At 41.8% G+C, this 22,571-nt stretch overlaps 3 protein-coding genes across 8 annotated transcripts; 1 reads left to right on the forward strand and 2 right to left on the reverse strand.

Moving 5' to 3' along the window:
• Window positions 1–580: 580 nt before the first annotated feature.
• Window positions 581–12,637, reverse strand: cc2d1a (coiled-coil and C2 domain containing 1A). Of its 2 annotated transcripts, XM_058075790.1 has the most exons (28): window positions 12,443–12,637; window positions 12,181–12,247; window positions 11,958–12,090; window positions 11,776–11,879; window positions 11,192–11,437; window positions 10,796–11,108; window positions 10,581–10,690; window positions 10,445–10,517; window positions 10,234–10,323; window positions 10,024–10,151; window positions 9,207–9,279; window positions 8,989–9,116; window positions 8,763–8,841; window positions 8,617–8,693; window positions 8,428–8,523; window positions 7,454–7,576; window positions 7,306–7,364; window positions 6,509–6,625; window positions 6,055–6,128; window positions 5,926–5,984; window positions 5,706–5,857; window positions 5,535–5,625; window positions 4,838–4,993; window positions 4,573–4,704; window positions 3,927–4,053; window positions 3,771–3,847; window positions 2,583–2,630; window positions 581–2,502 (listed from the first exon to the last, which is right to left on the reverse strand). In XM_058075790.1, exons 2-28 carry the CDS (start codon window positions 12,235–12,237, stop codon window positions 2,470–2,472), a joined length of 2,955 nt encoding a protein of 984 aa, XP_057931773.1. In that variant the 5' UTR covers window positions 12,238–12,247; window positions 12,443–12,637; the 3' UTR covers window positions 581–2,469. The 2 variants fall into 2 exon arrangements, with proteins under 2 accessions (XP_057931773.1, XP_057931782.1); XM_058075799.1 differs by lacking the exons at window positions 11,776–11,879; window positions 12,181–12,247; window positions 12,443–12,637.
• On the forward strand, window positions 11,992–19,260 carry LOC131131264 (uncharacterized). 5 transcript variants are annotated; one of them, XM_058075824.1, is made up of 9 exons: window positions 11,992–12,727; window positions 12,973–13,014; window positions 13,080–13,120; window positions 13,200–13,804; window positions 15,273–15,570; window positions 16,690–16,823; window positions 16,985–17,071; window positions 17,149–17,264; window positions 18,411–19,260. In XM_058075824.1, the coding sequence occupies exons 1-8, from the start codon at window positions 12,712–12,714 to the stop codon at window positions 17,225–17,227; spliced, it is 1,302 nt and encodes a 433-aa protein (XP_057931807.1). In that variant the 5' UTR covers window positions 11,992–12,711; the 3' UTR covers window positions 17,228–17,264; window positions 18,411–19,260. The 5 variants fall into 5 exon arrangements, with proteins under 5 accessions (XP_057931807.1, XP_057931814.1, XP_057931798.1 ...); XM_058075831.1 differs by lacking the exon at window positions 18,411–19,260 and having other exon boundaries at window positions 15,276–15,570; window positions 17,149–17,324; XM_058075815.1 differs by lacking the exon at window positions 18,411–19,260 and having other exon boundaries at window positions 17,149–17,320.
• Window positions 19,261–20,769: 1,509 nt separating this feature from the next.
• On the reverse strand, window positions 20,770–21,925 carry nanos3 (nanos homolog 3). The gene has a single exon (XM_058082367.1). The coding sequence runs from the start codon at window positions 21,700–21,702 to the stop codon at window positions 21,160–21,162; it is 543 nt and encodes a 180-aa protein (XP_057938350.1). The 5' UTR covers window positions 21,703–21,925; the 3' UTR covers window positions 20,770–21,159.
• Window positions 21,926–22,571: the final 646 nt, after the last annotated feature.

Here is a 22,571-nt window from a genome sequence, read left to right on the forward strand (position 1 = left end):
ACGCTCGCTCTGCCCATCCCCCCTTCTCTCTTTGTCACATTCGGTCCCTTATTAGCATAAAAGCAAAGCATTTCGAACAATTCTTGTATTTTTGTATCTTTGCATCGTGTCCTTTACTATTATTTAACTTTACTATTCCTGTATACTATGTGTGCGCTCGCCATGGTTGTTTTTGTTACACAACTGTATTGAAAATCCAATGGTTACATATACTGGATAAACTGGTTAGTTATATACACAGAATGTCAGAAAAGTGAGTACACCCCTCACATCTCAGCACATCTTCTCATTGACTAGTACTATGAAAATAAAATTTGCTAGTAGCTAGTGTACAGCTTGTTTGCTATACAAGTATTACTGTATTACTATAAAGTGAACTCAACACACAGCTAATACTGTCTAAATGTAATACACACTGTAAAGTGGTTACTCTGGTATTGTCCCTTCAGATAAAATCACAATTTCAAGACGCAAGCAGATCGCCCCACCCCAACTGCCACATTTGCATAGCATGGAGCATGTATTCATATAGACACAACCCATGTACTTAATAATATAATAAAGACTAATCGGGCCTTGCTTCAGTCCCACAAATAAGAGCGTACCTCGCTCTTTCTTTTATTGATAGAAATAGAATATTTCTTGAATTGCCCAGACATGAGAGAGCAGCATACAAACGTGATTGTTCAATGATGGGTTGAATAAGCCGAGAGGAATGCAGACAGTAGTGCATGAAATGACAAACATTCAGTACGGAGCAGCTTCCTTTAAGGTTGTGTAGCCTCATTGCAGAGACCAAGATGACGAAGGATAACAAGTGTGTCTGTGCTACCAGCTGAGCAAACTTTTGCAATATGTCCTTCTGCCCTCCCCAAACCATCCAAAATCCACACAGAATGCTGATGAGCCGGTCACCATGACAACAAGGCAGCCTCTTACTCAAGGCGTTTCCAGGTGATGTGGCGTTTAAGCGTGCGTTAGTTCAGGTTCCAATGAAGTCATAATGACTATTCCTATGACTTAACAGTTGTCATCCAACACTATTGGCTGCTTACTGTGATGCACGGCTGAACCAGGACTTATGGAACCTAGGGGAACCACGGCAGTGAGTAAACGTGCAGAACACTGCAGGCCGCAAAACTGTAAGCAGCCATAATTGGGCCCTTTTTCAAACTGCTATGTTTATCATTACTACTCTCCCAATTTAATCACATTTGTTTGCATGTGCTCCCTGTGCATGCATGGCTTTTCTCCGGGTACTCCGCTTTCCTCCCACATTCCAAAAAACATGCTAGGTTAATTGGCCACTCCAAATTGCCCTTAGGTATGAATGTGGGTGGGAATGGTTGTGCCTTGCGATTCGCTGGCAACCAGTCCAGGGTGGACCAACCCTCTGGGATAGGCTCAAGCTGGGATAGGCTCCAGCACACCCCAGCATAGAGAATGGATGGATAATAATTATTTTTAAAATGATGACTTCGTTATTTTGTTTTGTTTCTTTAATATTTCAACTTAACACTACTAAAAATGATGTTATTTTTCCTCATAATACAATATTATTCTCGTAAAATTACAACTTTTCGTTGTGAGATTGTAACTTTTTGTCTTAAGAGTTTGAATGAATTATATTATTATAAAACTATTGATGCTTTCTGCTGTTTGTTTTCTTTTCCTGATATATTTTTAGAATGTGCTGCGAGCTAATAAAAATACAACCACGACCGCAAACAGCCCGAGCAGCACGTTTTGTAAACGCCAAGTGTCACTTTCAATGAATGTGAATGAATCACTTTCTTTGTAATAGAGAACGTTATGGACTTAGCTGTCTATTAGAGTCTCTTAAGACAGATGGAAAGCCAAATTGAGCGGTGCGTGACCAGGAGTCATTTGTGATCTTGTGTGAAGGAATTAGTGTGAATGAAGACAGTGAACGTGAAGGAGGCGATGAAGAACCACTAACACACTCGGTCTGTTAACACACCCCCCTTTCTAACCCCAAAGGCGATCTGTTCGTCTCCTTGGTGACACCAACACTAATCCCTCATTCTGGGATACAGGCTGTGCCCCCCCCCCCCAATATTACAGCATTTCAAATGAAGCAGATTATTATAATCTAGAAACATTGGAGCAGACAGATTACGACCCCGACCTACACAAACTACAAAATGCATGCAATAAGAACAGAAGAGCGGCTGTGTGAAAGGTACTAGCGGGAAGTCAACAAAGGCCAGTAAGGGCCGGCATATTTCACACGTCACACCAGATGCTGGTTTCAACGTGGTCAGATGATATGTTGTGTGACCTCACACAGATTTACAAAAAGTGGCCATCATGCATCTATTTCGGACATGAGCAGAGCCGTGCTAAAGGTCTTAAGAGTGGAGTGCTAAAGTGTGTGAGTGTAGGATAAAGAAGAGATGATAACTCATAACAGTACACCAGCCAATGCGTTGCTCTGCTCATCTCTTCTTATCCAGCGCGTTTCCTTTTCAGGGATTCCAACTGATGAATCAAGCAGACACACACATTGTCAACCCGCTGCACATGCACTCAACGCATGTCCTGTACACGAGAAGCCTCACCTCAGTCTCCACCATCTTCAACCTGCTCAGAGCGTCCTTGGCAGCCTCCTGGAAGCAAAGGACGGAGGCTTTAAATGGAGACGCATAGTGACAATTGTTTCTTTGGGGGGGGGGGGGGGGGGGGGGGGGGGGGGCTTTGCCTGAACTGACCGTTGACTTAAACCTTTTACTCATACAAAGTACAACTGAAGCATTTATCAAAAAAAGTCAAGCATATTTTCTGCAAATATTGCAATGGAGATATCAGCATACAGTGCCCTGCCCCCATGAAATATTCCAAAATGTGAGCTTTGCTTGGAATGTTGTCTTTATAAAGCAAAACAGAACAAGATGCTATTAACTCATTCAATCACAGCCATTTGTCAAAAGCCATCCCTCTCGGTACCGGCCATTTGGGATGATTTTACACTGATGAGACAATAGCCATCGCAGGAGGTTTGCTATGAATGTGTGAATTTTATGTCAAAGATGTCATATTATATGACTATATTGGGTAATACAAGTGTAAAGGTGACTATAGTGGGTTTAAAAACACATTTAAACAGGTTTTCATATCTAGAGGGCTCTAATAATACTAAAACCGTATTTAGAAGGTTTTCTATGCTCCAACTACGAAAACATTCCATTTATAATAATAATAATAATAATAAATTGTATTTGTATAGCGCTTTTCAGAGTACTCAAAGACGCTGTACAGTGAAGAAAAATAGAGTTGAGTACAAACCAGAGTAAAAGATGCATTAAAATACAACATCAATACATTCATCCAGAGGTAAAAACAAGGCTACAAGTGGGACAAATATAAAGAATGACTCCTATTTTATCACAGTCTGGAAGCAATGAACCGTGATAAACAAAGGATTACTGCATGTGTTTCCCTCTTCATAACACTTTTTTGGACTGATTGGAGTTGTACTGGAAGAGGATCTGCAAACATTATACTGCAGTCTACCATAGTAGATAGTGTCATGTAATGTTATGACATATTTCATCACATTGGTGTTTTATTTGATCCTTTATGTGTGACGACGATGATATCCCATTATGGCGAAGTGTACAATGGAAAGGAAACAGTCAGTGCTGCGTTTTTGGCCTGCATGCATCCACCCATTTGTGTCCATTGTGAGACCTCACCCTAGATGCAGGACGTCCGCTACGGTAAGTAAGTAAGCCAAAGCGTGCATTCACCCTGTTGCCTTGACTTGAGAACTTCTTCACAGAGTCAGTGAGTCCTTGGGTGAAGCGCCGCAGCACATTTTCATACTCTGCATGCGGAGAAGATAGGGCTGTGTCACATGAGATGCGTGGTGTTATCTTGACAGGATGACGATGTGTCTGGCCTACCTGTTAGCAGAGCCGGAGACGCTCCCTCCAGTTGCGCCTTTTGCCACTGCAGCCTGTGTGTGACCTCTTTGTACTGATGCAGCACATCACTGGGGGGGTCCCGTCGGCTCTTTTGGTACTCTGCAATCTGAGAGAAATGCATGCAGTGACTGAAGAGCTCTCAAAGACATGAAATGCATTCCAAAATCGGTCCCAGACTGATTATGCGACTCTAGAAAAAAAATACGTATACTATTTAATACGTACAATTTCATAGACAAAACTTGAAGAATGTAAAATGCCATTTGTTAGAATTAGAATTTACAATCAAATCGAACCATTTCAATTCTTTACAAATTGTATATTTATTTTATATACAGTATGTACGTGCTGTATTTGTGTCACTCCTTATCCCAATTATACTTTAACCCAAGAATATAAGCTCACCACCACCAGTTCACATGCGTTGTTTTGCTAGTAGTGGTTTCAAAGAATAAGTCTACATTTCTCACAATGCAAATTAAAACGTAAAAAAGTGTCGAATATTCAAGTCACATCATTCAGATCCTCTGCAGATCATGGCAAGGAAGTGTATTATTATTTTTACTCTTGTAAAAGTATAATACTCCGTCATGAGTTACTACAAGCAAATGGCACACAAATACACCTTTCTCTCTAAGCGCTCTTTGTCGAAGTTGAGGAGGCTGAAGCTGTGCAGTTTGTACTGAGGAGGGGAGTTGTTGTGGTGACTGCTCCTGCTGCTGGCTTCATGTTTGGCTTTGGCTCGAGGAGATGGAGCCTGGTTTGTTCAAGCACAAAGGGTCTTCATGTTAGGTTTGACATAAATGGCCCAACTAAGAGTCTTTTACTTGCCAACATGTGTCTGAGTTGTCAAGAGTGCTCACCGATGAGCCCTCAAGTCACTGACTCACCCGTTCTTGTTTTCTCTCTGGAGGTGAGAGTGGGGAGACGGGTTCAAGGACCAGCCACTTCTCAGTCACTGGCCGGAGATCCACGCCGGATAGAGGCTCTCTGAGCTTCACCCGCACATCCAGCTTGCCACCTGTGGCTTTACGTCCGTCCATCACCTGAGAGCCACAAACAGGTAAGTGTTGTAAATGCTTGACATATCACTCAGACAAAAGCTGGTTGACGTTGTTACACTATTGTATGAGCGCCGTGATTCTACATTGGCGAGAGCAAGCCACCCTTCTAAAAACACGATCCAAGGCCATCTACAGTGTGTCAAGCTAAAAAGGCCTTGTTTCCTATGGTCTGCTTACAACAAGGGCGTCAAGACATGTCGACATGTAGAAGTGACATATACAGGATTTCCAGAAGAAATTGCATCTCAGCTTGATCATATAGCTTTAATAGTCTTGTATTATTATTTTTTTCTGCTACTGTTGTTTGTCTTGGGTTTTCTTGTTGAATTATATTTTTAGAATAGCAACTGGTCCCCGAGCCGCACTTTGGACACCCCTGGCTTACAACACTGTCCTGACATCTCTCCAGCAAAGACTGTCTCATTCCATGGAAAAGTGGTTACCAACAAACTCTTTTGCAGACTAGGCAGATGAAAAACCACCAGAGCCATAAATAGTGAGCCTACACTTATTTCCATTTCACCTCAATTATCTCTCGGATGTCACAGTGGTTTTCTAGACCCTCCAGTTTCAGTTGAGCTGTGCCCAAAACCTTGTCTGTTTTAAAGAGGCCCCTGTTAACACACACAAGAGCATCTCATTGACATGGTGCGAAGAATACAGGTGTCAACATCAAAAGGGTTCTGATTGGTACCCCTTGTGGATGATTTCAAATTTGATGCCTTTGGACTGGATGACTCGTTTAAATCCTCGATGTGCTCTGTTGATGTTAAGCCTGAACTGCTCTTTAAACTCCGGACTGCTGCTGTTTTTCACCGTGTTGGTTTTGTCCCTCTGCGCTTCCTCCTACATAAACATAGAGGAGATGATTGAATAAGATCCTGAAGTGGACCGTCCGTGTGACACCAACATACCGCACTAGAGAAAGGAAAGTCAAACTTGACGCTGGTGTCCAGATCATTGGGTGAGACCCCTGGAGACAGAGATGGGGGTGTCAATTCATCCATTTATAATTGGCACATCTTACCTGCAAGGAAACCTACCTGAGGGAGCTGGCAGGTTGATGCCTCTGATGATGTACAGCAGCATTTCATTGGCAGCCACGTTGGGGTAGTTCCTACACATACACACAGGTGACATCAGCCCAGCACCACTGATATATGACTCATTTGGCTTCACAATGCGTCAGGGTGAGTCACAGTCAATCATGAACGAGTAGCACAACCATGCATGTGGGTATCCTGTAAATACATTTCATAATGATGATGGCACACAAAAAGTAGCATAATTGCCGGTGTATAAGCCACTACTTTTGTCTTAAACTTTGAACCCTGCAGCTTGTACAGCGCTGCAGCTAATTTATGATCATGCTCTAATCTGGTGACATCTTCTTTACTTCAGAACTACTACTAATCGTTTAAATACTGTGCTGCGCGCGAGTCAGTGAGCAAACAGTAGCTCTTTCTTTGGTTAAGAACTGAAACATTTGGTGCTGACTTTGCAACATTGAAGGTCTTCTCCTCTGTGCAGCACTTGGGGACAGGGTGGCCCTTGGCGTGGGCATTCTTCAGTATCTCAATGTTTTTGAAAGACTCCTCCAAGAGCTTCTCACACCTGGAAAAAAACAAAGACTGGTAAGACTGGTAATATAAACATTTGCACAATACCATGCTCATGTAAAAAGTATGTGCATTCCTACCAACATCGTCTGTGAAAAGAAAGGTAAACATGCACACCGACTGACAATCAAAAGCCACAGATTACAGAAATTATTACTGATTTACAAGAAGGTAAGCATATGCATATTAGAAAATATTCCAATGTATTCCACTACCTCATATATTGTACGTCACTCACAGCCAATCACAGGATACACACATGCAAACAATCCGTCGCCATAAAGCTATTTCACCACTAAATGGAAGATAACACATATATAGTTTCCTTACACGTTCCTGTCCTTTTATTTTGTATTTGAATTTTCTTTCCATTTCCCTATGTTTCCTTTGCACCGGTTCAGCGTGACATTGATATTACGTTGCCACACATCTCCTTCCCCGCCATTGTTCACCTGAATGAAGTATTCCCGCCCCTTCAGTATTTTTGCTCTTTTCTATCGACAGCTTAATGAGCTTTCAGATTCAGATTAGATTAGATTATGCAGGTGTCCTCTACAATGAAGAAGAAGGTTATTTTATGTCACAGCGACGCTGTGTTTTTCTTAAACACAAAAGAAAAATAATGTGTCTGCAAACGAAATGTGTAATAATATCTATCACACAACGTATTCTTACTTGAGAGCCTCTGCAACGTTGCCCAATTGTGTGAACTGCTGAGAGGAGCTTATACATTTCTGGAGATCAAGTCGGGGTGAGAAACAGTGGGTCATTTAGAGTAGGGTTCAGGATGTCAAAATGGTTGAAAAGAGGGTAACATTTCAACCTCGTGCTGCTTCCGCAAAAGATCCATGAGGCCGTGGTACTGCTCACTGGTGCGAGGAGAAAGTGGAGAGGTACGTGAACGAGCCAACAAGTAGTCCTCCTCACTGACTGGACTGCTGGGAATCTGAGACAAGTACAAAACTAATTATTTTAAAAACATATATTATTTATCCTTATCACATGAATTTTCTATTCTCTACTAGAAGATGTGACGGTGAAGAAAGACAAACTAACTAGGGAACAGGAATAATATTCTTTTTACAATTCGACTGTGGCTCTGAAGCAGAGAGAAATCTGTGAGTTATAGGAAACAAAACAGAACAAAGGAAAAAAAGTCATGTGGGGATATGTGCTGGAGCCACACACAACATAAGTTGATGTCGCTCTGTCTCCATCTAACTCACTCACATACACACGATGACTTTGGTTGCTGTTGCTTACATCGCATTCAGCAGAATGACTGACAAACTCACTTGCAAGTGACACACTAGTGACAGCATGAGGAAAAATAACAAAAATACAAATAAATACAGTGGTGCCTTGGTTAACATCATTAATTCCAGATGCAGGTCTGACTCAAACCAAAACGGACTCTAACCATAGATGTAAATCCAATTGATCTGTTCCGGACAGCCAAAAATGTTCACACAAGACACGTTTTATGAAATTGTTAACGCAAAACACGTTTTATGACAGCAGCAAGGCAAATGCGTTAAAGATATGTTTATGTTCAGCGGAATGAATGAATGAATGAATGAATTTGCTGCCAAGATGGATGATTATATAGCCAAGCTCACCAGAAGATGACCAGATTTGTACAACAGACCTTTTCCTGGAAAAGGATAGGGTGCACGAGCTTCATATACAGAATATAAGAGCACAAATGTTTTGCTTTTTGAAAGAACTTACGGAATGGATTAATAACCAAAACCAAGGTTCCACTACACTAAAATGAGTACCAAATATATTTCCAACCTTGGTAATATCAACAGGAAGGCCAGACTTGGCGGCGTCAATCATGGGGTCGAATCCTTTTGCATGTCTGAGGTGCTGTGTCGCTGCCGCCATGTCCTAAAATATATGATTGATATTACATTTGTATTGAAGTTGATAGAAAAACAAACATTTCATGGTATTAAACTACAAAAGAAAACCTCCAATGACCTTCATCTGCTTGGAGCGCAGTGCTGCGCGCAAAAAAGCCTGTCGCCGTAGCAACAGGAAGTCCACTTGCTGTTGGGCTAAAAGATGATTAGGAGAAGAGTAAGTGAAAGTCTTGTGTTGCACGCCTGGAGATACTCTCAACAAACCTTTGGATCCTAGTTTGAGTGTTGTGGAGCCGCTTGGAGTTGGAGATTTGGCTTTCTGGGCAGGCGGGTGTGCTGAGGGCTAGAGAGAATATTTCATTAGGATCACTACATGGCATCAATAACATTACATGAAGTAATAATACCTACACAGTAATATAGAATTAATAATAATCACAATAACATAAAACCCTGCGATGAGTATGAATTGTTGTTTGTTTTTTTTTACTTTGGCAGATTGTCTTGGACTCTCCTCCTCTTCTGCATCTGGATCCTGATTGGCAATTTTCATCGCCGTTTCCAGGACACCCATGAGGTTCTGCCGCTCTCCCTCTGAGCCCTGTAATGGTGGACACCCTAGAAGAGCGACAGATGTGCAGTAATATAGACATTTGTGTGCAATAGCAATAGCAAACCAATGGTAAATGTATGCCATCAGAAACATACCTGGTGGTACGGGTAGGTCGGATAAACTGACAGGTCGTCCAGCCTTGTGAGCTTTAATGGAATCTTGGTATTGCTGGTGAAAGAAGGGCTGATGAGTGTCGCTACCCTTACATATGTACACTACACAGTTGATCCCCGCTATTTGCAGGGGTAATGTTACCAAACCACCCGCGAAGGGTGAAAAAACTCTATTTTTGACCCACGGGTTGCTCCTACACGTCCAAACAACTCCTGCTAGCTTGATGTTGACATTCTCCTCCGATTTCAGATGAACATTTGCAATAAAAGTGACTGTTGTAATTACTACATTAGATTCAGCTCATGAACCCTGTCCTTCTCTCTTCAATTGCCACTGTTCACTCGCTACACAATCCAGGTTTAAGCCCTAAATATGACACTCACACACCTACTTACTTATTCCACACATTTCAAGTATAAAATATATAGCTTGTCGCCACTAATGACTGATAACGTAGGTTGATTGCTACGCAGGTAAAGTGTACCTGTGTGAGCCGCTTTAGCTTGACGCAGGAGTTGCCTTTGCAATGTAGCAAGAAACACCATCTGTGAGCGCGCACCATTTTGCACTGTTATGTTTATATTTACTTTTCAGACCAAACGCCTGAGTGAGCGTTGACGACATATACTAGGTCACCAAATGCCTCGCCTTTTCGGCAAACTGTCCATCACAATGTACAATGTGGAAAATGGGACATTCACACGACACATACAGTGTAAAATGTATTGAAAAACCATGGTCCATAACGGCGAATTGTCCTGTGCAGGTGCAAGTGTGTACTAGTTGTTTGGCAAATACCTTTACAATACGCTGATGCATGCGGGCTTTACGATCTTCTCCTTTGCTCTTAGCCGTCTCGGCTGCTGACTTGTATATGTCCAGCCTCTGCTGCAATGCTTCTGCCACACTACTGGGAGCACCAATGTCTGTGCAAGGAGCACACACACATCGAAAACCTCAGCACTGCCACAAAATGCTTGCCAGTCAGAAAAAAATAGAGGTTAGTACCGGCCGGTGGCAAATGGGTGGGTGCAGCAGGAGCAGCGGGAGGTGCTGCTTTAGAGGAATGAGGTACATTGGTCTCTGCTACTACATCTCCTGGAAATGAACCAGCAACATAAGTCAAGATATGAATGAAACCAAAACTACAATATGGTATGAATACCTGTGCTATGGTGGCTAGATAAATGACAAAAACACAACCTCAGGTAATGCTCACCAGGGGGTGGAGGGAGCAAGCTGAGGTCTACTGGTTCCCCTTTGTCTATGGCCTCCACCAATGAGTCCAGGTTCTGTGTGAACATCATCTTCATTAGCTTGTGCTAAACCCCCCTCGGATCACTATGTTGAGTTACCTTGGCAATGACATACTGCCGTTTGGCCAGGTCGATGTCACCATTCTGCTTGGCTTGTATGGCAGCCACCTTGTACTCCCTCTGTCGGGATAACACGACCTGTTTGAGCGCTAAAAGAAGGAAAACAAACATCAACATTAGTCCTGTGTGTGCACCTTGGGTTGAATGGCTCATATTTTATTTTAAAGGCTTGAGTATATTCTGTGACAGATCACCAGAGTGTTGTGTGCTGGGTTGCTGGGGTGTGAGTGGAGAGATAGCAGGAGTTCCTGGAGTGATAGCCGCCGTCAGGTTCTGAGGTGGAGATAGATGGCGTTGCTTGGTATTAGGACCTGTTGGCGCCACCTCCCGTGTAGGTTTTCGATTGGATGGAGGGGAGGGCGTTAGGACAGGCTCTGGGACTTGGCGCTCCTTGGTAGATTCAGGCTCTGCAGCACAGAGTTTTCCGCCTGCAGCAACAGGAGGTGGCATCTCGTCCTCATTGACCGGCTTACCTTTCCTTACCGATGTAAGCATGGACTGCAGTGTCTGAAGTTGGAAACGACAGGACACGTGAGCGTACTTTATGTCATCCCAGCAGAAGAGGATTTTAGAGATGGTGCGTGCAAAACCTTTAATCCACGCTCATATCTTCGGACTTTGCTTGTTTCCCCAGTTGCAGTGGCATTGGATATTGCGGCCTTATACATTTCCATTCGCTCTAACAGACGGGACTCCGGACCAGTTGCGCCGCTGGAGTTGACAGGAGGACTAGAATGGGATGCGACTCTCGCTTTGGGAGCTGTAGGTGTACCAGTCTGTGAGGTGTGAGCTGGGTGGCTTTCTTCTTCATCCTCCAAAACTTCATTCAATTCTGCCTGTGAACAAACATGGACATTGCAGTGTGGAGACCAAGTAAACAGCATTTTATTCCTTTACTATTGTGCTTGTCCTCATTGGGTCATGAGTGAGCTGGAGCCTATCCCAGCGGACTTTGGGTGAGAGTTGAGGTACACTGTTGACTGGTCACCAGTAATACCAGTAAAATGCAAACAAGCATTCACACTCACATTCATGCTCATGGATAATTCAAACTAACCCCCCCCCCCCCCCCCCCCAATTGTTAGCCAAATAATGTCAATTATGTATTTTGTATGTACTTGTTCTGCACACATTATTGTAATACAGTACGATAGATATTAAGTACGTGTTTTACCAGCAGATCTTCATCATCCAGGTCCTCATCTTCTACATCCTCCTCATCCAAGTCTTTCATACAAAGAGCTGCCATTCGCTCAATTTCATCCATAGGAACAGGAGCTAGACACATTTGAGGTGCACTTACAGTAAGACACGGGGAAGGTTTCATTTCAACAATCACGTGATCTATGTTCTCACCTTTATTTTCACGTTTTTTTCTTTGAATTCCTCCTCCTCCTCCCACCAGATTCAGAAGCTCTGCCTCGAGTTCTTCATCGTTGCCGTCATCATCCATCCCCTCTTCCGGGGTGAGATCAAGGAGCAGCCCCATCTGAGGCGCGGTTTCACAGGTGGAAACAAAGACAGATGCCGAGGAATGGACACGTCTTTCATACCTGTTAGCACACCTGAGGTGACTTACCTGTTTGGCGCGGGAAGCCCCTTGACCCCGGGGAGGTGGGTTTCGGCTGCGACTCATGGACTGCTACCTTGAATGAATTTTACCAAAGACACCCAGACACATTACGCTTGTGTTCGCTCTCTTTACTTCACCTAACAGTACTCCGACAGCAGCCATTTTGTATCGTAAAATGCTTAGTTGTGTGTATTTGCTATTTTAATTGATTTGGGCTAAATGCTATCGCCAGTCGTTACACTTTTATGTTTGAAAGTTGTCAAATTACCTTGTCGGTTTGACGCACTCTGGTATCCACAAAAACAGCTCTTCTGGGCACTTATTCGTGTCGAATATAGGTCTTAGATAAATGCGGGAAATAGACACCGTAACGACGTTTTAATGTTAACACGGACTTGTAGCTGTCAAAACAAGAACGCCAAGCATTGGAATGACTTCCTACATTGCGTCTCCAGGGTAACACACAACCTGCTTTACGGCCGGGCGCAATACGCCCTGACTGACGTAAAATAATTAATTCGTCTTCTAGCATACTGTATGTCCAGCCTCAAAAGTAAGTCAAGTTTATTCAGGTGAATTGACATTAAAATCAATATGCCGATCTACACAAATATATATGATTAAAGTTTTGTCAATGTGGTACCATCCAGAGTTGTATTATGAAGGTAATTTACCGTATTAGCCGTAAAAAGTCCGTAAAAAGTCATAAAGTATTGTTTGTTGGCGTCAAGCTAGCCAGAATGAACACTTTACCTTTGTAAACATTCTACGTGTTATTAATGCGAATTATTTGGAAAGGTAACATGGAAGAGAAGAGGAGTGCAAAGACCAACAGCAAAGGTATATGTTACTATAATATGTCATATCACTTTTTAATCCATAAATATGGTACTTTATATTTCAAGGCAGCTGTGATGATGACGTTGACAATACTTTTCAACAACAGGTAATCAGGTTTTTTTTAATTAAAAAAACTTAATCAGCCCTTCAAAGTTTCAAGAACAAAGTATTGTTCTTATTTCCAGGGTGACAAGAGAGCAATTCCTACTTCCCAGTCCCCTCTGCTGGAGCCTACCTTCATTTGGGAACACGGTCAAGCAACAGAAGGATCCTCTCTCACCAAAGAAGCTGCCGTCATCGACACAACGGATGAAAAGCATCAACACCAAACCGTCAGCAATCCCATCGGTGACTCGCAGCTGGAGAGGAAAGACAGTGAGCACGGAAAGGACCAGGAGGGAAACGTGAAAGAGGGACGTGGCCCGATGCCGTCCCAAACGGCCGTTGATCAGTACCATGTATTCCCACCGACATCTGTGGACGCAAGTGGATCCGGTGCAGCTGCTTTGGAAGGTCAGCAGACAACAGAGAGCATGTGCCATTTAGAGCGGAAGCAAAAAAGAAGACCGGCTATTGTAACTGAAGCGGCCACCGCAGGAGAGCCTAGCAAAAAGAAGAGAAGGATGGGTATGTGTGGTGCGATGGTGAAGGAAGCAAGTCATTTTTCACACATCAAAAATGGACAAGAGGAAGAGGAAAGGCCAACATCTATCAGTACAGCCCCCGTGGTTATCACACAACCGACGGGGGAAGATGTCCTCACATCAAGTCAGCATAGCACATCTGACAGGTCAGTCCAATGGTTACATCAACCAATGTGCGGCATGGGGGGTCACTTGTGGCACATTCTAAAAATATGATTTAACAAAATAAAAAAGCAAAAATGTAAAATTTGGTGGTAATTTTACAAGTCAAAATGTTAAGAGAAAAACTAGAACAAGTTCACGATTTTACAAGAATTCATAGTAAATAATGTCATTTTAGTAGCATAGACTTGAAATACCAAAAGAAAGATGCTATATTTTTGAAGTTGTAACATGAAAAACAAAGAAAACAACGAATAAACAAATACAATTTATGGAATATTCTGTTGTGGCAAAAGTTGATGTGATGATTGTAAAGTCCAAATATGTGAATAAAGTCAAAATTACAAATAGAAAAAAGGAAGCATGAAATAGGAAAATAAAGAAAAAGAAAAATTGAAAAAGATTGTCATTTTATGACAATAAGGTCAAAATATTAACAGAAAACAGTTTTAAACTAAAGAGAAACAAGTCAGTTTCACGAGGATATCTTTGTAATTTGAGGAAAAATTCTGTAATTTTAGTAGCACAGAGTTGACAAGTTAAAGAAAAAATATGTTGTTGAAAGAAAGATGTAATATGAGAAACAAAAACAAAAAAGTTAGGTCAAAATATTATTGGAACAGTGTCGTAATTAAGAGAGGAAATTTTACAAGACAAATTAAAAAAAAGACAGCAAAAATGCACAAAAACAGTTGTAATTTAGTGAGAATAAAGTCAAAATATTGAGAGGAAAAGAGTTGCATTCTAATGATACATTTCTTTTCAGTTTTACGATAAATGATTAATTTGAGGGAAAATAGTCATTTTAATAGCATAGAGTTGAAATATTTTCTACCGCTTATCCTCACAAGGGGGTGCTGGAGCCTATATATAGACAGGGGGCGCCTGTCTTCCGGCGAGAGGCAGGGTCCACCCTGGACTGGTGGCCAGCCAATCCCAGGGCACATATAGACAAACAACAATTCCCACCCACATTCATACTTATGGACAATTTGGAGTGGCCAATTAACCTAGCATGTTTTTGGAAACCGGAGTATCCGGAGAAAACCAAACGCATGCATGCGGAGAACATGCAAACACCACCATCGCACAGAGATGGCCGAGGGTAGAATCGAACCCGGGTCTCCTAGCTGTGAGGCCTGCGTGCTAACCATATGAGAACAAATAAAGTTGTACATTTTGGGAACATTAGGTTTGGGGAAAAACTTACAATATTATGGGAATAAAGGCAAAATATAGGAATAAAGTCATATCATGATGAAAGGAAAATTTACGAGGATTGTTTCAGAGGAAAGTTTAACATATTTGCCAAATTTAAAAAACAAAAAGAACAAAAAATGGGAGGAAAAAAAGGCGTGATACTAATAATGTTGATATTAATAATAGCCTCTATCACAAAGCTGAGATGCAGTTTTTTCTTGAAGTCCAAATGTCATCCACTTTTTGTGATAGCAGTGAGACGGCATGCAAGCCAAGTTACGTGGATGACAAAGATCGGGACCAGCAACAGGACCCACCTCCTGTTCCAGATCAAACTGACCCCCCAAAGGAGGAGAATCAGCATTTAGATCATCCAAAGCCACGGGAGGTGGACTGTAGACCGCCAAGCGTTACATGTGGGGTCGCGGATGTGCAGTGTGTTGCCGTAGCAACCAGTGAGAAGAGCGATGAGACTGCTGGTGACCCTCCTGCCGATGCTTGCCAAAGCTGTGCTCTGGCGCCCTCTGGTGCTTCAGAGATGAATGACACGGTGAGTTGCAATGCATTGGAACTGCCAAGTTCAAAGGAGTCCGGGGGGGGAGGATTGAGATGTTTTTCCTTGGTTGCTTTTGTGTAAATGTGTGTGTTGTGTAAATATTCTGGTTCTCGTCCACAGCGCTAAGCCTTCTGGGTAATGTAGTATTTAAACATTTACAACACATTCATTCCATTCTCAGCTCGGCCATCTCTGTGTGGATGTGCATGTTCTCCCCGTGCATGCGTGGCTTTTCTCCGGGTACTCCACTTTCCTCCCTCATTCCAAAAACATGCTAGGTTAATTGGCCACTCCAAATTGTCCATAGGTATGAATGTGAGTGGGAATGGTTTTTTGTCAGCTGTTTTGTTTTTATTTCCCGAATACTTTATCTTTCTTCTTGTCAGTGTTCTTCTCATAATTATTACTTTTTCAATAGTGGTTGATTGGTTCATAATTTTCCCAAAATTACAGCTTGACTTTGTTTTGTTTCTCATATTACGGCTTTTTAAGAAATATAACATTTTTTTCTTGAATATTTCAACTCTATGCTACTGAAATTATTTTTCCTGACATTTCCTACTTGGTACCATGAGAGTATGATTTTTTTCCACTTAATATTTGGAATTTATTTTTGTAAATTTATAGCTGTTTTTTTTTCATTTCTGCTATTTAATTTCCCCAACTAAACTTGTTGTAAATGTTCTTCTGGCAAATATGGCTTCATTCCCATATTTTTATGCCTTTATTCGTATAACATTATAACCTCTAATTCCGACTTTATTCATTGTTTGGTTCCTCCAAATATTACGGTTTTAAAGAAATAACTGCTACTCAAATGAGATGATATTTTCCCATAATACGACATTCTTCACGTACATTTCCATCTTCTTCTGGTTAGATTACTTTTTCCCTTCATGTTTTGATTTCTTGTGAAAGCTCTGCTGATTTGCCCATTTTTTACGTTTTCCTGTAAAATGATATTGTTAGAATGTGCCGCGAGCCAATTAAAAAATAGCCCCGGTGCTGCACTTTGGAAACCCCTCCTCCTCTAGGATTTTCACTGTCCCCCCCAGTGCCTGGCGGCAGACCTTGACTATATGCAGGAAATGATGCTTTTCTTTCTGCACACAGTGTGGAACTGGTCTAGAAGATACTCCTCTTGCTGTGCAGGCAGAGGACACGCAAACCAACAACACGGCTGACTTGCTGGCGTCTGGAGGCTTGGATATTGTGTCCGACACGCAGCTCAACGCCATTGCATTGATGTAAGCGTGAACACAGACGGATGTACGCATTCTCCATGTCTGGTCTAGTCATTGGTCTTTACGGTAAACTGGGCTTCTCTGAAGTCAAATAGTTTAGCCTGTATTCGTGCATGAGCTGTCCAGGATGTCATGGATGGACTGAGATGCCGCTGTGTCTGCAGTGAGGAGCAGGCAACCAGGGAGGATGAAGATGATGAAGACGCCACACAACTCATGTGTGGCCTCATACGGGAACTCTCCTTTCTCAAGTTTGTCGCTCCCAGCCCCCGTCTTCTTCTCTTATTGCTTAAAAAAAGGTGACTCCTTGCTACGTGTTTTCTTACAGTCGAACCATCATGGCCGCTCATCGAGAGATTGACAACATGCGGCGTGCCAGGAAGAACTCAAGGAGTGTACCACGCTGATATTTCCAGCTTTATAGTCAGCTTTACCACACTTTAGGTCAGTACTATGCCCTCCCTGACTGTACTCACCTTTCACGTTCACGAGTACAGCAAGTACTATTTATTCTTTATTCATTCTTATTGCTGAATAAAAGCTACATTTGCTTATTATGAAAGCTTTTGTAAAAGGATGTCATTATTCTCGTGTTTAGGGGTATCCGAACTGGGAGACGCATACTGACAAATCTAAAGGTTTTTTATTTTTATTTTGGAAAAAGGCTAAAAAATAAAAGGAAAAAAGAGGATGAGTTACAAAGTATAAATCCAAATACTATAGTAATAAATGCATACACTTTATGAGAATAAAACTGACATGAAAAAAGTTTAAATAGGGAGGAAATATTAATATATTTTTATTATTTTATATATTAATTGTATTGGCGGGCTGCACGGTATAGAGTGGTTATTGCGCAGACCTCACAGCTAGGAGACCCGAGTTCAAGCCCACCCTCGGCCCTCTCTATGTGGAGTTTGCATGTTCTCCCCGTGATTGCGTGGCTTTTCTCCATTCCAAAAACATGCTAGGTTAATTGGCCACTCCAAATTGTCTATAGGTATGAATGTGGGTGGGAATGGTTGTTTGTCTATATGTGCCCTGTGATTGGCTGGCCACCTGTCCAGGGTGTATTGAATTAATTTTATTGGCAACAGAGTTGAAATATTAAAGAAAACTGTTTTTTTTTAAAGCCGAGAAACACACAAAAGAATTGAGTCTTTTGAAAATTACACTGGTAAAAGTGTCATATTGCGGGAATAAAGTCAAAATATACGGGCTACAATACTTTGCCTAAGACCCCTAATTCAGTCAAAAGTTTGCAGACACTTTGACATTTAACAGCATAGGTAAGTGTCTCCACACTTTTGAGTGGTAGTGAAGCATAAATAAACGTGTGACAAACATGGGTGGGTGCTTGTACAGACCTCATCAAAGTCTTAAAACCCGTTGGAAACTGGCTAGAATATGCATTTTACACGTTTGGACCTTAGTGAGGTTTTAAGGAGAGCAACAATATGCAAAGGCAAGGGGAAACATTTTCAACTTGTAATTTAAAAAAAAATAATGAAGTGTTTTTCCATTGATCAAAAGTTTAAAACCACAGGCTATAAAAGCCCAAATCAGCTCCAAATTCTCATTTTCTGTCAGGCATTGACACGGTCATGCCCTCCTGGTGGCTAAAGCTGAGAAGCTCTGTCGTCTTGAATGTGGTGGGATGGTGGAGCTGCATCAGCAAGGCCTCTGGCAGCAGGCCAGTAAGACAGCACTAAGACATTCATTCTACAGGACAAGGTCCTGGACCCAAATGAAGGCTCTTAGCGGTGCCGACCGCAGTACAATAACCATCAGACGCCATCTGTGGGAAAAGGCTTTCAAAAAACAAACACCAAATCCAAAGACCTCCTCTCCTCTCCTTCAACGCCACAAAACTGCCCGTTTACACTTTGCCAGGGAGGATCAAACATGGGACATTCGGACATCTACGTATATATACAGGGTATCTTTGCCTCATTCTCTCAACTACAGCATAAATTTGGATTGGAAAATAATTCTTTCTTTCAATATCTGCAAATTAGGGATTATATACGTAAACATATGGAGGACTTTCGGAATGAGTCAAAAACATGAAAATGAGTGCCTGAAATTGACAATAGACGAACCAAAACTGATAACACGCATCTACAAAGCCCTCCTGTCAATGACTCCCTCTCCAGCTCATATACATAGCATAAATTGGAGAAAGAACTTGGCGAATCGATTACAGAGGATCTCTGCGATAGTGCACTTGAAAAGATTAATACATGTTCGCACAGTGCCAGACATTGCCTTATTCAATTTAAAATTATATACATGCTCCATTTCTCAAAGGAAAAACTACATAATATATACCCAGATGTCTCGCCTATCTGTGACAAGTGCAAATCTTCGAAGGCAACTCATCTTCATAGTTATGCACTTTGCCCCAAAATATACTCTTTTTGGTCTGGTGTTTTTGATATAATGTCCAAGGTTTTGGGGATTGTGTTAAAGCCAGCTTTGTTGTATTGATGTTATGTTTGTATATTATGTTTTGTGTTCTGAGTTCGTATTTTGTATATTTGTGTTATAAAAAAAAAACCCAATAAACATACATGGGAAAAAAAAAAAAAAAACATGGGACATTCAAAGGGGGAAAATGTAACCTGAACACTGGAGCTTTGGGTGGTGCGGGGTCGTCAGAGGTTGCCCTCATGACCGAGGGTCCTGGTCTGTGTGGTACCAGCTGGGTTCTTCACCAGGACAACGCTGCAGCTGTTGAGTTCCTCAACAATATCCGTCTGAAAACAGTGAGGAATAAAGATAGGGGAAAAAACATGTACCCATAAGTTATGTTTAGGTTAGGTTTCAAGACACAGATGAATAAATGTTTGTATTAAAAACTAAGTTGATTTTGAGTGTTTTGTTTAACAAAAAAAACAAATATTGTCAAGCAGCTTTGTAGGTTAGACAAAGTGCACGCAATCAGAAACCATTGTGAGGATTTTAGATTTTGTATTGTTGCCATAATTAAAATAATTTCACAGAATATTGAAGGATGTTGACGCTCAAGAATTGGGTCTCAACAGCTGAGACAAGGTAAGATCACAGTACAACCGTTGAATGACACCAACATGGTTTAGTTATTCATTCATTCATTCATTTTCTATGTCGCTTATCCTCACAAGGGTTGGGGTATGCTGGAGCCTATCCCAGCTAACTTCGGGCAAGAGACGGTGTACACCCTGGACTGGTGGCTAGCCAATCACAGCGCACATATAGACAAACAACCATTCACACCCACATTCATACCTATTTGGAGAACATTTTATTGTGTCTTTTAATTGTAATTATTTGCATAATTGTGAATGTAAAACAAATCTCCAATGATTTATGTTTTCTTACGGTATTTCTAACCACACATCATTGCTGGAAGTAAATACACCTTTACTACATATATAGTAAAGGTGTTCTGTTTTGAAAGAATGTTTTGTAGAAGATATGTTGTGATAATTTCATTTAATTCAAAGAAGGCCATCTTAAAAAAACACAATCTTATGAGAATAGCGGTGTAGGTGGTAGCTTAACTCTCATGTAAATATTACTTATAAATTGCTCCAAATGAAGTAAAGGAAAACTAGTTAAACAATCCTGAAAAGAGAGTATATTTATATTGATTTTTAAGTAGATTCAAAGGTAGTTTTGAGTAAAAATGTACTAGCTAAGAGAGTACCTTTTGTGTCTAAGACAGTAAATCTCAAGTAATGTTAGAGTATTTCTAAAAAAAAAAAGATCCTTGCTGCCAAGTAAATTTTACTTGAATATTTCCTAAGTAAATGTTACTTAGGAATTGTGCGTGCAAATTGTTACCTAGCTTTTCTCAAGTAAATGTCACTCCAAATGTTTTTCAGTGCATTACATGTTAGCATTCAGACCCATGTTGTTGTTTCATGTTATGTTTTCATGTTGAAATAAATGTGGGACCTTTCTAATTTGTATTGTTCCCATTAGTTGTATTTTATGCTTCGCTATGTATTTGTTTGTACATTTAGGACCGACACACACAAACATATGTACAGCATAAATATTTATAACAATTATATCCACACAGCACACACGCTAGAAAACTTCCAACTGGTTGTTTTTAAGACATGCACGATAGTGAAAGGACACCACAAATGATATCAAATGAATGATCCATTCTAGATGATTGCACGAGGCGGTGGCTTATTGACCTGCTAGTCCATCACATTGGCTTGGTTGGAATAATAATAATAATATTACACAGCAAAATACACGCACAAACCAACTAAAGCTTGAACCCCATCACAAAGAAAATGCACACAGCATGCATGGAAAACCAAGCAAGGAGACCACAAGTTCAGCGTCTGGTCTTGGTGTAAACGGAGCAGTACGCCTTGTCCACCTTCGGACAGAAGCGCTTAGTGTGGGCTTTCGGTCCTGTAGCGCCGCACAGAGGGCACACGTACTGCCGCAGGTACGGACACACAACATCTCCCGAGAGGTCCTTCAGCCAATGAGACTTGTAGACCAACTCGCACTCCCCGTTACGTTTGCAGAAACTGCACATCATGCTCTCGGGCGTCTTCAGATGCTTCTTCCGGCTTTTCAGCCCTCTTTCTGCGGGAGCATCCAGCAGATCGCCACCTAGTGCATGACGGAGGAACTGTTTTGTGCATTGGGTCGGATCATCTGCTACACAGTTCGTCTGACGCTCGCTTTTTTCCGGCAGAGCGTTGACGTGCAGCCGAGCAAAAGACGCAACGAAAGAGCCCAGTTGTGAAGGAATCGTCTGCTCTAAAGGAGCCGGAGTTGACGGGTTCCGACTCACGATCTTTCGAACTGCATCCGACAAGCCCAAGTAGTCCCTCCAGGGCTGGAACGTTGCGCCGTCCGGTTCCATTTGAGAGGTGTCCTTCAGTGTAACTTCGTGTCCAAGTGTTTGTCTAGTCGGACAACGTGCATCGTCTAAACTGTTTCACTTGTTTTAGTAAACAAGCCTTTAAAAAAAGAACAAATAAAACCGGGACTGCACGGCGCCCAAGTCTTTGATTGTTAATTGGGGACAAGAAGTGGGGGTGAGGAGCAACAACAAGAACACGCGCAAGACGCGCGCACTTGCTACCTTAAAGTGTCCTCCAATTGGGCACAACCTCTGACCACGTGTTTTTCCTCCGCCTACTTAAAAAGCAACCAATAATTACTAGGGGTGGGCGGGTCCTGCCATAGCTAAAATTTACATACCAAGACCGCCATCGGTATCGTGTTGATACCACCGCGACGAAACGATGTTCAGTTTTCATTTTCATCCTCTTCATTTTCACAAAAATGTTATCTGCTTTTATTATTGAGCAGTTTTGGTTACCTTTTCTTTATTTAGCTGAAACATTTCATACAATAATAAATGGTAGAGGCTGCACGCCGCCAAGTGGTTAGCGCACAGGCCTCACAGCTAGGAGACCCGAGTTCAATTCCACCCTCGGCCATCTCTGTGTGGAGTTTGCATGTTCTCCCCGTGCATGCGTGGCTTTTCTCCGGGTACCTCCCCCATTCCAAAAATATGCATAAACATAACATAATTGGCCACTCCAAATTGTCCATAGGTATGAATGTGGGTGGGAATGGTTGTCTATATGTGCCCTGTGATTGGCTAGCCACCAGTCCAGGGTGGACCTGGACTCTCACCCGAAGACAGGATAGGCTTCAGCGACCCTCGTGAGGATAAGCGGTACAAAAGAATGAATGAATGGTAAAATAAAAGTAGGGGTGCCC

This window comes from Doryrhamphus excisus, chromosome 1 (assembly GCF_030265055.1).
Source record: "Doryrhamphus excisus isolate RoL2022-K1 chromosome 1, RoL_Dexc_1.0, whole genome shotgun sequence".
Taxonomy (NCBI): Eukaryota; Metazoa; Chordata; class Actinopteri; order Syngnathiformes; family Syngnathidae; genus Doryrhamphus; species Doryrhamphus excisus.

Coding starts and splice junctions, on each gene's coding strand:
- cc2d1a (XM_058075790.1), bottom strand. CDS start 12,237: ATGAGTCGCAGCCGAAACCCACCTCCCCGGGGTCAAGGGGCTTCCCGC. Junction 12,091..12,180: donor GGGCTTCCCGCGCCAAACAG/GTAAGTCACCTC, acceptor ACCGCGCCTCAG/ATGGGGCTGCTCCTTGATCT. Junction 10,324..10,444: donor CTTGCTCCCTCCACCCCCTG/GTGAGCATTACC, acceptor GTTCATTTCCAG/GAGATGTAGTAGCAGAGACC.
- LOC131131264 (XM_058075824.1), top strand. Junction 13,805..15,272: donor CAGCATAGCACATCTGACAG/GTCAGTCCAATG, acceptor TTTTTGTGATAG/CAGTGAGACGGCATGCAAGC. Junction 17,072..17,148: donor CGGGAACTCTCCTTTCTCAA/GTTTGTCGCTCC, acceptor GTTTTCTTACAG/TCGAACCATCATGGCCGCTC.
- nanos3 (XM_058082367.1), bottom strand. CDS start 21,702: ATGGAACCGGACGGCGCAACGTTCCAGCCCTGGAGGGACTACTTGGGC.